The sequence below is a fragment of the Trichosurus vulpecula genome, chromosome 3 (assembly GCF_011100635.1).
Source record: "Trichosurus vulpecula isolate mTriVul1 chromosome 3, mTriVul1.pri, whole genome shotgun sequence".
In the NCBI taxonomy this organism is placed as follows: domain Eukaryota; kingdom Metazoa; phylum Chordata; class Mammalia; order Diprotodontia; family Phalangeridae; genus Trichosurus; species Trichosurus vulpecula.
In genome coordinates this window covers 342,754,366-342,768,746 of record NC_050575.1, presented here as the reverse complement: position 1 = coordinate 342,768,746, position 14,381 = coordinate 342,754,366, and the positions used below count along the sequence as shown (strand labels likewise).

At 40.3% G+C, this 14,381-nt stretch overlaps 1 protein-coding gene across 2 annotated transcripts in view; it reads right to left on the bottom strand.

Annotated features, from left to right (window-relative positions):
• Window positions 1–14,168, bottom strand: part of FSHR (follicle stimulating hormone receptor) — a 243,982-nt gene extending 229,814 nt beyond the window's left edge. The window contains exon 1 of one of the 2 annotated variants that reach the window (XM_036752372.1): window positions 14,005–14,168. In XM_036752372.1, the coding sequence (XP_036608267.1) occupies window positions 14,005–14,156 (152 nt within the window). In that variant the 5' untranslated portion in view covers window positions 14,157–14,168. The remainder of the gene's footprint in view (window positions 1–14,004) is intronic. The other variant, XM_036752371.1, reaches the window with a different exon arrangement.
• Window positions 14,169–14,381: the final 213 nt, after the last annotated feature.

The window sequence follows — 14,381 nt, the reverse complement described above, 5'->3', positions numbered from 1 at the left end:
GATTGGGCAGGTGAGGGGGGAATGAGTGAATCTTGCTCTCATCAAATTTGGCCTGAGGCGGGAATACCATACATACTCAATTGGGTATCTTACTCCATGGGAAAGAAGAGGGAAGAAGATAATAAAAGGGGGGGGGATGATGGAGGGGAGGGCAGATGGGGGTGGAGGCAATCAAAAACAAACACTTTGGAAAGGGGACAGGGTCAAGGGAGAAAATTCAATAAAGGGGGATGGGTTGGGAAGGAGCAAAATATAGTTAGTCTTTCACAACATGAGTATTGTGGAAGGGTTATACATAATGATACACATGTGGCCTATGTTGAATTGCTTGACTTCTTAGGGAGGGTGGGTGGGAAGGGAAGAGGAGAGAGAATTTGGAACTGAAAGTTTTAAAAACAAATGTCCAAAAACAAAAAATTTTTTGCAAGCAACTAGAAAATAAGATACACAGGCAATGGGGTGTAGAAATTTATCTTGCCCTACAAAAAAGGAAAGGAAAAGGGGATGGGAGGGGAGTGGGATGACAGAAGGGAGGGCTGACTGGGGAACAGGGCAACCAGAATATGTGCCATCTTGGAGTGGGGGGGTGGGTAGAAATGGGGAGAAAATTTGTAATTCAAACTCTTGTGAAAATCAATGCTGAAAACTAAATACGTTAAATAAATAAATTTAAAATTAAAAAAAAATACTCTTTTGAATTTTAAAGCCATTCACAAATTGATCTCCTCCTACTTTTCCAGTCTTCACTCTAACTTCTTTCCACATACTCTAGGAGCCAGAGATGCTGCACCACTTGATGCTCCCCTGTAACGACACTCTAGCACCTAACTCTACGCCTTTTCTACAGCTCTTCTTTGTGCCTTGACTCCTCTCCCTCATCATCTCTACCCCCTGGCTTCCCTGGATTCCTTCAACATTGTTCAAATTCTACCTTCTACAAGATGCATTTCTTGTACTACTAATGCTTTCTCACAGAGATTAAGTACCTACTGTTTACACTCATATATATCTTGTACATACATGTTTGTTTACATGTTGTCTCTCCCATTAGAATGTGAGCTCCTTGAGAACAGGAACCTTGTTTTTGCCTTTCTTTGTGTTCCAGTGCCTGCCACATGTTAAATGTTTAATAAATACTTATTGACTGTGTGTTACACATCTATACATGTACAAACAATACAGATTATATGAGGCGTACTAAACCTAAAAGTCAGTACAATTTTAAGCTTTAATACCTTAAAATTACAATTAACTTTTTGGGACATTCTGTATATGTGTATATTTTAATATCATTATATATAATCTGTTTATAAATAAATGAATGAAAAAACCCTTATTAGGTGTTTACTACATGTTAAGCATTGGATTAAGGGCTGGGGATACATATACAAAAGTGAGATAGCCTCTCCCCTAAATGGGTTTACACTCTTACAGGGGAGATAACACATATATATTAAGGGATCAGGGGCCAGGGAAGGATATTTTGTTTGGGAAGTCTTGGCAAAATGAAGACTGGAATAATAAAGTAATCCATTGACACACTTTTTCCAGAGGCAGTAGAAAACACTAGAGAGTGATGACAAGGATGCATGGTACCAGGGAGCTCAGATCTGAATCACCTAGCAACTTCCAGGCATGGTTTCTAAAGATCAGTTTTGGAAAGTGGAGTTTCAGCAATAGCCAAGCAGCAAACATGTGTATATTTTAAGTACCTTTCCAGTGTCAAATTGTATACTATAGATGCTGCTCTACTCTACTCCTGCCCTTTACCATATCCAATCAGTGGACAAGTTTTGACTTCTCTGCCTTCATATTATCTCTTTTATCTGTCTCCCTTTCTTCTGCACATTACTACCATCCTGAGGGAGGGAAAATGGCATGGTCAATAAAGAGCTCAACTCACAGTCAGGAAGAACTGGGATTGAATCCCACCTTTTATTCTTATTAGTTGTATGACTATAGGCAAGCCCCTTCTTCTCTGAATCTCAGTTTCCTCATCGGTAAAATGGACCTAATAATACCAGTAGTTCCTACCTCATAGGGCTGTTATGGGACTCAATTGAGATAACTTGTTTAAAGCAAACCTTAAAATACTTAATAAATGGCAGCTATCACTATCGGTGCTAGAGACTATCAGGAAAAAAAAAACAGCTGGTTTGATCTCAGGTTTTCCATTGAAAATTTCCTTCCCCCCAGCCCAATGCCCTATAAGCCATAATCCTTTGCATAGCTATATCTAGTTTTCCTGGGGGATCTGTCTTCTTTCTCTGTTCTCCCTGACACTGCCTTGAATTTCCCGGTACGGTAGGACACACACGTTGTATACCTACCTTGACATTCAGGCTCAGAACCTATTCCTGGGGACCTATTCCTGATGGCCCTCTATCTTCCAGATAGTTTGAGCAGCCAGAATGCTTTTCAGAGACTTTTGTGATTTTTCTATCTAGGTGTAATGTTCTGTTTTCATTTGTTTCAGGGTGTTTATTTAGAGAAAATTAGATCGATACCAAGAGGCTCCTGTCCTCCCTGAAGAAACTCAATGGCTTTTGTGATAAGACTTTTTGAGAAGTGGTTTTTCCCCAATTGGGCAGGAGGCGTTGAGTGGGTATTCCAGATGGCTATTTTGATACTCTAATTTTTTATCACCCTAAAATTCATGTACCTTTAAAACTTAGGTACTTCCTCATACCCCATTTCATCTCTGTCCCCATTCCCTTGCCCTACTCCATTTTGCTTTATAGTACCAGAAAAGGGGTATCAGGCCAAAGAAAATGATGGCCTCAATCATTTCTCTTTTAAGTATGGAGCAAGCTTTTCAGGTTTGTGCATGCTCATGTTAGGAGAAATCATTCTGGCAATGGCTATTTAAGATTCTGTAATGGGGCAGCCAAGCCAGCCCTCACTTGTTTTTTTTTTTTTTGGTTGTACATAATAGATTTACAGTTATGAAAATGCTTGTTTTCTTTCATAAATTAAAAAATAAATAAATAAAATTAATGAGGCAGCCTTCATTTGGGAGCAAGTGAGATAGTAGTGTTGTAGGTTTAGGACTAGAAGGGTTTTTAAACATCATCTAATGCAGTGCCCTCATCTTAATAGGGAGGAAACTGAGGACCAGAGAAGTTAAGGACCTTGTCCGAGATTACACAGGCAATGGGTAATGGTGCTAGAATTCAAATCCAGATCCTATCATTTCAAATTCAGCTTTTTCTTTCTCTCTAGGCACTCACCTGTTGGAGAGGCTTCAGGTCTACTGCTCTGAGAGACAGATGCTCCTTTTGACATATTCACAACATTTAACTTTGATCGTAAGGGGAAATAGACAAACACAATTCCATGACCCCAATATCCTTTCTTATTTCATTGTCCTTTCAAGAATCTATTTTGCTTTCTTCTCACTACTTTCAAGGAAGGATCTGCTGTCAATCATTTATACCTTTGTGTGAATCCCACTGGATTACTTTTTCTAGGGGGCATTTGGAGCATCTTCTTCATCCCTAATTATGAAATGAACAGCTTTGACCTCACTTAAAAGAATCACAGGCATCTATAATCAGGTAGAACTTTGGGGGAGATTTTGGAAGAGAGGCTTCCAAGTCCCACTAAAATTGCGGTCACTGAGAAGGCAGAGTACATTTACAAACTTTCTTTTCTCCTTCTAACCTGCTACCCCAAACCAAGTCAGTATACTACAGAATACAATTGGGCCATTGTCCATACAAGGCTATTAGAAACTAAGTAAGGGTACTGGTAGCTTCCTGAAGCCTGAGTAACAAGATGAAGTTAAAGCCACAGGAAGAACTTCAGCATTCTAAAGCAAATGGGTCAGATGCTTAGAGAAAATGGTGCTTCCAATCAGTGGCATGCTTTAGCCATCATGGAGCAATATCTTCTTTTAATTGTTCCCTGTTCTCAGTGCCAATACATCAAAAGCAGACAGAGGACCACACCCAGAGTCGGCCAAGGACTTGGATTTCTGAAGCAATTTGGAGACCACCCAAATCATTTCAGAATGCTTTAATTTCCTAATCTAGATGGATATATATGATTCAGTGCAAGTTGCTTAGCACTACAAAAATAAAACAATGCTGTACCTGTCCTTTTTCCTTGCTTTCTTTCCAACAGTCTCAAAGATGAGAACTGAATGAAAAGTTTCTATATATTATTGACTCAAATAAAAGATAACACATCCACCCTGGCAGGCAGTATAGTATAGTGGAAAGACCAATGGGTCTCAAACAGAAGACCTAGTTTTGCATCCAACTACAAAATCCCAACTGCATTACACTGGGCAAGCCACTAAACTTTATTGAGTCTCAGTCTTCTCCTATGAAAAATAGGAACAATTGAAGTTTAAAAGTGGTTGTCCCCTTTCCCTTAAATGGGCAGATATACAGTGAGATAAAGACCACAACAACTTTAATTGGTAATCAAGAGGAAATTAAGGATCCCATGCATTGCACATAGTTTATACTTAAGCTTTTGTTGTATGGAAAAGCAGCATCCCAGTAAGAGCGCAGCACCAAGTGTTGATGGCCTGACTTGCTTACACAATCACTCCAGCAGAATGTATGTATGTATCTAGAAAATGTACATTGCTTGGTTTTGACCTACCCTAGTGCCTAACATAGGCCTAGCAAATACTTATTTGTTGAATTGATTATCTGAAATTAGAGCTGGGAAGACACTTAGCAATTCCTTAGTCCCAACCTTTCATCTTATAGGTGGAAAAACCAAGGGAAGGGGAAAGGAATAAGCATTTATTAAGTACCAACTATATGTCAGGAACTTTTCTAAGCACTTTATAAATATGATCTCGTTTAATCCTCACAGCCCTTGGAGGTGGGTACTGTTATGAGCTCCATTTTACAGTTGAGGAAAGTGAGACAAATAAAGATTAGGTGATTTACCCAGGGTCACACAGCTAGTAAGTGTCTGAGGCTGGATTAGACCTAGTGTTCTAGTCACTGGCTACCTATATGGTGTGACTAGTTCTTATCCTCCCCCTTCTCCTTCTCTTTTTCCTTCTCTTCCTCCTCCTCCTCCTCCCTCCTCTTCTTCATCCTCCTCTTCCTCCTTCTTCTCTTCTTTTTTCTTCTTCTCTCTCTCTGTCTCTCTCTGTCTCTCTGTCTCTGTCTGTCTCTCTCTCTATCTCTGTCTGTCTCAGAGGGGTGAATGATAGTGAGGAATTCAGGATGATTCCTAGGTTGTGAGCCTGAGGGACTGGGAGGATGGTGTTTCTTTCTGTAGTAATAGGGAAGGTAGGAGGGGGTGGGAGGGTTTAGGGGGAAAGACAATGAGTTCTGTTTTGGACGTACTGAGTTTCCGGTGTCCACTCGCATCCAGTTCAAGGTTTCTTGAAAAGCAGTTGGAGGTGTATGATTAGAGGTCAGCAGAGAGATTGGGGCAAGAAAAAAGGTAGATTTGAGAATCATCAGCATAGAGATGGTAATTAAATCTAGGGGAGCTGATGAAATCACCAAGTGAAGTAGTATAGAGAGAGAAAAGAAGAGGGTCCAGGATAAAATCTGGATCTGGAGGAGAATCCAACAAAGGAGATAGAGAGGGAATAGCTAGACAGGTAGGGGGAAAACCTGTGGTGTCCCCAAAACTTAGAAGAGAGTACCAAAGATTAGAGTGTGATCAGCAGCATCAAAGGCTGCAGAGAGGTCAAGGAGAGTAAAGACAGAGAAAAAGCACTGGATTAGTAATTTGAAGCAAGCGGTTTTGGTGGAATAAGACCTGAAGCCAAATTGTAAGGAGTTAAGAAGAGAATGAGAGGATAGAATGTGTAGGTACCTATAAAAGATGGCCTTCTTAAGGGGTTTAGCTATCAAGGACAGAAGAGAGATATAGAATGATAGCAGGGATGGAAGGACCAAGTGCTGGGTTTTTTAGGGTAAGGGAGACATGGGCATGTTTGTAGGCATTCCATCTTATTCTAACTTTGTCTCTGAGACAAATCAATGAACCTCTATGAAGTTACAGAAACTTTTGTTTCTTCGACAGTAAAATAGGAATATTTTCACTATTTTCTTCACCAAGTTGGTGGGGGAAAGTACTCTATAAACTCTAAAACACAATACAAACCTGAGTTTTATGATAGGAATTATTAGAAAGTCTTTTGAAATTCGGAAGATTAATTTCTGAAATAAGAATTGTCCAACTTACTCAACATTTGGTCAAGTCTTGTGAGCCCTAGGTTCATAGAAACTTCCTCTACAAGAGACTGCAGTAAGCTCATCACTGGGAAAATCAGAAATCAGATTCCCATCTTAAAACATGTGCTATTTTATCATTCTTTTTAGAGTCAGAAGATTCTATGGTTTTGGAGTCTTGGCCACTGAGACGAGGGCTGCGTGTGATTGTGGTGGTGGTCTTTATGGTGGTGGGGGCACTGCAGCCTTCGTGTTTTTGCTTCAAGTTCCTAGCAGGGCTTTGGTTTGACTTTATTCAAATGGATTTGCCCATACCCTCAAGACTTTCAGGTTAACAGATCTACTGCATGCTAAAGAACAAGGCAATGCCAAGCTTAGGTCAGAGGAACAAAACATTCCCTAAGTCTAAGGCACTGCAGGAGGAGGTCAGACCAGAAATAAACATTCAGACCTTCTTATAACCAACCACAAGGCAAATAAAAATCTTTACCTCTGCTATCTGTCCTTGTAGGACACACAGGATGTTACCGTTGTCCAATAAGTCTGAATTGGGAGTCATAGAATCAAATTTGGAATTCAGGTAGTAAGTGACAGAGCAAGGATTAGAACGAAGATTTCTGATACCAAAGTCAGTACTCCTGAGTTTGCCTAACTTTTTAAAGAGAGGATGAGGGAAGAGAAAGATGAATGAGTAGTCAAACCAACCATAGTAGCCAGGTGATCTAGTGAGTGGCTATGGGAACCATAAGACAAGGTCAAGTCAATTTCTCCATCATGACCAAGCTGACCCACTTCAAAGTGATGAGCTTTCTTGGTGCTTGGGCCTGGGCACAAAAGGACAGCACACACCAATAAGTAAATAGGGTAATTTTGTCTTCCCAAAGCAAGTGCAATTCTGAGCTATCAAAACTGCTTCTTCAGTTGCCAATAATAACCCTCAGTAAATTATAGCTTTCAGCCAATTCTCTGGATAGAGTTCATTGGCTGCATTAGAGGAGACTTCCATTGCTGTACAATTTCCTTCTTTTTTTCTCTAAATGTGCTCCAGTCTGCAGCTGCTCCATAGTCTTCTCTCTGATACCTCTGCTGAGAATGTGACTCTTGTCCCTGATAAAACTCCTGATGCTGGACACAGGTTTCCTTGCTGGTAGGTACAGTGTTCTGTTGAGAAGGAATTATTCAAAGGTGGGATGTCTAATGTTAAACCTAGTATACTTAGTAAAAATGACGATGACCTTTTGATTATAAGAAATTTTCAATAAAAATTTCAATAGGAGAATTCACAGGACATCAGAACAAGATATGTGGTACTGGGAATATCGGGGTGGTATAGAAGGCAGTAACCTGTGCTTAAAGTTATGAAGATCAAAATTCAAATTTCGTTTTATATAAGTATTTAGCTATCTGACCCTGAGCAGATAAATTAGCCTCTTTTATCTTTGGTTTCCCTTTGCTTTCTTTCTCTCCCTCTCTCTGTCCTTCCCTTTCCTCTCCTTCTCTATCCTCCCCCCTTTTTCTGACCCTCTTTCTCTCTCTGATGCTTCTTTGACACAGGTTAGACATTCTTTTAGGCATTCTTTTTTCATAAGCTCCTCATCTGTATGCTAAGAAAAGACACTTCTCTTCTCATCCTGTCACTGAGGGATAAGGCTCAAGGTGTCCACTGGCTTCTTCAGGTCCCACATAGCTAGGCATTATCTCAAGAGGACTCAGCTTCCAACAGGATAAAGTTAGTTTCCAAGGGAAGCTTTCCAGATTTTATTATTCACCCTTCAAAGTAAGATAAAAAGCCAGAATCTTCTGACTATGATTAGATCATGGGCTTACTCTCTGAGATATAACTGAGAAGAGTAGGATGGGGAGGGAACTTTTCTGATCCCAAAAGAAGAATCTCATGATTGAAACTTGAGAATCTTTGAATCTTTGGTGGGACTATATGAAAGCTCATATTGAAAAAGTCATTTTTACATCTCATGGGCTCCCCAGAAAGAATGTGGAAGGTCAACATATTCTTATACCAAATTTTCAAATGAAAAAAAGAGGTGCAGAGAGTTTAAATGACTTGCCCAAGATCACACAGGAAGTTAGTGGCAGAGCTGAGACTAGAATTCAAGTGTCCTGATTCCTACCTAGTCCAGCTCTTTTCACTCTATTGTACTGCCCCGTATGAGCCCTCAATATCATTTAAACCCAAAGTTTAACATTACTTAATACTTCAAAAATCCACTCCCTAAACCCTCTCCTTGTCTTTGTGTAATTGCTTTTTTTAAAGTTTTTTTGTTCATTGTTTAGTTTCTTGAATTGTGCACATTCTCTCTCTCTCTCTCTCTCTCTCTCTCTCTCTCTCTCTCTCTCTCTCTCTCTCTCTCTCTCTCCCTCCCTCCCCCCCCCTCTCTTTCTCTCCTCCCTCACCCCACCCCTCTCTCTCTCTCTCTCTCACACACACACACATCATCATCTCATTGCTAAGTGCCTGGTTATGAGCTTCTCCAAACTTTGCTTTGCATTTATTGTTGGACTACATATATGGACCATTCAAGCCCTGCTCTTGGTATTACAAAGAACATAGCCTCTAAGACCCCATGTCACCTTCAGACAAAAGAGGAGGACTTTAGTGAAAGTAATTTTTCTTAAGCCAGTAATGCACAACCCACCTCTACCGAACAGAGCCCTGCCACAGTCCAGGCTTGCCCCACCTTTTCTGCATGGCCTAGAGGCAGAGAATCAGAATAGTAAGAAGGAAGGGAGAAAAGATGGAAGGACATACAGAGGCTTAGGAGATGTCTCCTGATGGCGTCTCTCCCTTCTTTTGATCTGAATATCAGCATACCCAGCTCATATCAGATCAGAATGCCAAGGTGATAGTGATGAAGTACATGGAATGAATTCTCTTCTAATGAGCTCAGGGCAGAGGCTGGAAGTCAGGAGGAATGACAGCATAAAAAATGTAGATGGTAAAATGTGTGAGCAGTTTTTTTGCCCAGATGAACCTGAGCAAAAGTGAAAGCTCTGACATGTTGATGGATTAAGCAATTACAGGCTATGAAGAGGAGGACCCCTCCCACCTGCCCACCCACACCACAGGCGATAAACCTCACAGTCAATCCCCAAACTCGGAAAATACTGGGTCAGCCAAAATATTTCATCTAGGGGTTTGGATGGACTGTGAGTGACCCAGGTCCCCCTGCCCCAGTTCTTTTCAAATTAGACAAAGACCCTTCCATTCCTATGCTATTTCTGGGTTCTGATTCACTTGGAATTTTCCCTGGGCTCCAATACAAATACATAGCAAAACCACCTTAAAACTGGTTATGGAAATAAAAGTGATATAAAATCAAAACATATTGATACAAAATTTTTAAAAAAATTCCACAACTTTTTAGCCTGTGTTTCCCCTCCTTCTGGTTCTCCTCCCCCCACCTATTTGTCAAGGCAAAGTTTCCCTTATTTATTTTTAACCAACCCGTTCTGGCATAAAAAAGATAGTAAAGCTAACATCTTATCTGAACAGTTCTAGTATAATTATAGTTAACATTACATAGCACTTTAAAATTTTCAAATCACTTTATATCTGTTATATCATTTAATCCTCACAACAACCCTAGGAGGTAGGAGCTATCATTATCCTCATTCTATAGATGAGTTAGCTGAGGCTGAGAGTAGTTAAGCACATTCCCCAAAGTCACATAGCTAATAAGTATCTGAAGCATGATTTGGATTGAGGTCTTCCTAAGTCCAAGTTCAACATTGCACCACCCAGCTGCCCCACTAAATAGTCAGGAAAAAATTGTCTCCACTAAATCATTTAGAATGCTTCTTCTTGGCTTTAGGGTACCAATAACATCATCATCATAGCTAGTATATATATGTATATGTGTGTGTGTGTGTGTGTGTGTGTGTGTGTGTGAGATTTACATCTTTTATTTCATCTGTCCCTTACAACAACCTATTTTTCCATTTTACAGATGAAGAAATTGATACTGATACTGACTAAGTGATTGTTCTATAAAACTGGATGAGCATTGACTCAGAATATTGGCCCTTGGCAAAATAGTGAAGATTATCTTTAGAGCCCATGGCCTTCTGTTTTTATATTCCTTCCCCTCTTCCTATTACTGCTCACTTATACTCCCCAATCTAACCTCCTATTTCCCTTTCCCCTAATAACACTTGCTCTTGGGTAAGGCTTTCCTATCAGTTATTTGCTCTTAGGTAAGGCTTTGCTGTCAGTTGTTTATATCTTCCTATGAATTTAATTTACAGTGTGTCCTCTCCCAAAAGTGCCGGTGTTTTATAGAATCTGGTATCTCATTATGCAATGAGCTACTTGTTTGCTTTGTAAAGAATCAGAGGCATCAGATGGCCTGTGACTAAAGAATTTTTCTTTTCTGGGGGGCAGGGTTGGGGTGATAGTAAGTTGGTGGAGCGACTGAACTTGAAATTATACTCCTTAGGTTGACTGCCTACTCATGTAAAAAAAAAGATAACTGATTTAATAAATGGATGTAAGGCACTGGGCCTGATTGTTTTTGTCTGGTCTCTTTTGCCCCAATTCTTAGCTGTCAGCATTCTTAAAGAAACCATAAAGGCGAACAAAAACAATTTAGATGAGAAGCTTTCTTGTGGCACTAATGATAGAAGGTCATTGTGGTAGATGGTGTAGTAATTACATACAGGGTTTATAGCAGTGTGAGATTGAAAAGAATTATTTCAAGTTTTGGGGTAGCACAGGCCTAGCTAAAATGCGATGGATGGATAGACAAGTGTTCCTGAGCCTCTGCCATCATATGTGCCAACCATTCCACAAGCTGCTGCCACTGAAAGACTAACAGTGACCATGTGGGATAGATTGTGGATTGGGATAGATTAGAAGGGGAGGGTGAGAAAGATAGCTTTTGAGTATATACTGTAGGCCATAGGCAATTCTCTGTTGTGCTGAAAAATGTACTTTTGCTTCCAGAAAGCAGTCTGGGAAGCCTATCTGATATGATGTAGTCACTTTTATTCACTAATGAACAGAGGAGAAATGAGATCATAATATCCAGATTTAGAGTTGGCCATATTTGAATGACTCAAGTCACTGAAAGCAAAAATCCTATATTTAGTGTAGTTGTAGCATGAAGAGCTCTTTAATTGTAATCTGAAGGTGTGGTTTCTGATCTCTGCTCTACATGCACTTACTAGAAACTTGATGTTGGCCGATTCACTTAACTTTGAAGAACCTCAGTTTCTTGCTTGGTAAAATGAGGGAAACCATGTTAGTGTGTTGGAAAGAACCCTGAAATAGGTTTCAGGAAACTTGGGTTGTAGTCCTTGCTCTGCTGTTGACTGGCTGTAGGAGTCAGGTGAAACACATCATTGCCTTGGGCCTCAGTTTCCTCATCTGTAAAGTGAGAGAGTTGGACTGGATGATCTCTGAGCCTTCTTTCAGTTCTAACATGAAATAATTCTAGGATATTCTGCCAGCATGCTGAACTCAGAGACAAGAGATCCATGTTTTAATAACCTTTGCCAAATTACTTTGGGTAAGTCACAGAACTCTCTGGATCAATGGTTTCCTCATGTACAAAATTATGGGCTTGAACTAGACGGTATCTCTAGTGTCTTCCAGCACTAAAATTCTATCCTTCTTTTGAAAAGGGTCTTATATATTCCATGACTCAGGTTAGATTGCCTGACTTCGTGGTTGGAAAGAGAACAATCAAAGGAAAAGCAGTGAAGACAGCTTCCAAGGGAGGGCAGTTAGTTGTCTGTCCCTGGAGCTCAGCCACAATGGGTCTCTGCCAGGTTTATAATAATCTAAAAGTAGCCAAGCTGTCCTCTTGGGCAGGCTCATTTTTTGCCTAGTCACAATCTACTGTCTGATTTGAGACAGTGTAGCCAAAACACATACACTGACAACCATTTCTCTGTTCCTTTGAAAACGTACTTTGCTCCTAGAAAGCATGATGGGACTCGGAGCAAAGGAATGGAAAGGAACTTTGGAATTTGGGGGGAGGCTGTGTTTGACTTACGACTCTGTCACTTGTGTAACCTTGAGCATGTTGTTTATTCTCTTTGGCCTTAGTTTTCCTAACTAAAAGATGTGGCGGTTGTACTAGATGACCTCTAAGGTGCCTAAGGTTCTAAACCTTGGCTGCTATGATGCAGGGTTCTTGGGAAATCTGATGAATGTCATGGATCTGGTTAGGACGCTGTATGTGATTATTACTTCTAAGCCTCCCCAGCAACAATTCCCCAGAGGTAGGTCACTCAGCAGAACGAGTATGGGAAACAAATTCTGCAGTGGATCAAGTCATTCACAGTTTCAGGGGTCATTAGGGGGCATAGTTCTCAACCAGAGGAAGTGCCCTGGGAACATTTTAAATCAAGACACTGGATTCCACGAGAAACAGCTATAGCTTCATGTAGAGAAAACTTTCCCATCTCCAGATATCAAAGAGTAACCCATGGCTTAAACCCATAAACCACGTAGACTCTTGGAATTAATCAGTTCCCATCTATTATAGGCAGATAGTGGAAGAAGCTCCACAAGTATGAATTCTAGCTTTACTTCTTTCATTGACTAGATGGCATACTGGATAGTGTGTGGGTCGTAGCATCAGGAAGACCTGAGTTTGAACGCTGATTTATCCATCTATTACTATGTAACCCTGGGCAATACATTTAACTGCTCCCAGGTTCATTTCCCCCATCTGTAAATAGGAGATAATAATAGAACCTACCATTCAAGTTCATTGTGAGGATCAAGTGAGATAAACATATATAAAGTGCTTTGCAAACTTTAAAGTCCTCCATAAATGCTAGCTACTACTACTATTATTATTAATTATTACCTGTGTCACCTTAGGCAAGTCACTGAACTTTATGGAACCTTTGTTTCCTCATCTGTAAAATAGGATCAAACTGTTCTCCAAGCCCCCTCCCATGTGACTCTCTTTTCTTTTTAAAGTGACTGAGTGAAAGCTTGTTCCTGGCAAAGATTTGATAAATTATATCGTTCTTCCTTCTTTGCAGAAGGGGGAGGTGGTGAAGGGAGGGGAGGTGTGGTCCTTTGGATATGAAATATTACATATCTTGTCAAAGTTGTTTGGATTTGCTGAACTGCTTTTTTCTTCTTTTTGTGATTGGTTATGAGAGATGCTTTTCTGGGTAGAAGATTGGGGAGGAATATGCTTGAAAACTGGGTGATTCGGAATTGGAATATATCAATAAAGCTCTGTAAAAATAAGTGGTTCAGCGGAAGTCGAGGGAAAAGTCCTTCATCTAGCAAAAGGCCATGTGCATAGTAGTTACTCAATAAGTATTAGTTGAACCGACTTGAGTAGAAAGTACATTTCCCTAGCTGTCTGAGAAAGCTTTCCTTTTTTCCCCCTGGGAGAAAAGCCTCAGAGAGTCTAGAAAAAAACATTATTATTTGGCAAACATATGGCTGTCTCTAGAAGGCAATATCAGTATTCCAAATCTCAGTAGACAAACACTTCTGAATCTACCTCTGCCCAAAGCCCTATTTCCTCCTCTCAGATACAGCTCTCTTAAAAGTGATATCTTCATTTTTTGACTTCTCCAAAATATATGGAATAAAACTCCCAAATAATTTTCAATTTTATTCTATTTCACCCTTCCCTTTTCCTCAGGAATGTCATTTCCTGCAATCTTCTTTTATAGTGCTTTAAGAATCTCTCATTCACCTATGATCTTTGGGAAACTAAAGGTCAAAAGCCATGGAAAAGGGGAACTGGTTTTTACCGAGCCTCCAGCAAGGACAGGAATGGTTTAATTGCAAAATAGCAGTGACACATAAAACCCAGGTGCCAACCACACAGCTGTTCCCTCAGTTACTCACAGTTCAACAGTGTTCCGAGGAATGTCTGAAGGAATCTCGGTCACCTTGCTTTCTTGGCAGATAAAAACCCTGTCAGAACAGTGGCAGATTCGATGATGACATCCTGAGCCTGAGCCCAGGAAAACTAGCAAGGAGATCCAGAGAAAGACCATGTTTATCTCTCCATCCACCCAATGTCTTGAAGATTTGTAGTTAGCCTTTGCAGGTTTCAGTGGCTCAGCACAACTTCCTTAAAAACAAAACAAAATGACTGAAAAAAAAAAGGCTGCCTTGAGAGCTGATTTAGGTTGCATGACCCTTGAAGGGATGAATATTTCTTGTTGCCAGTTCCAGTTCCTGGGCTTTGCTACTATGTACCAGCAGTGGTTTGAGAGGTA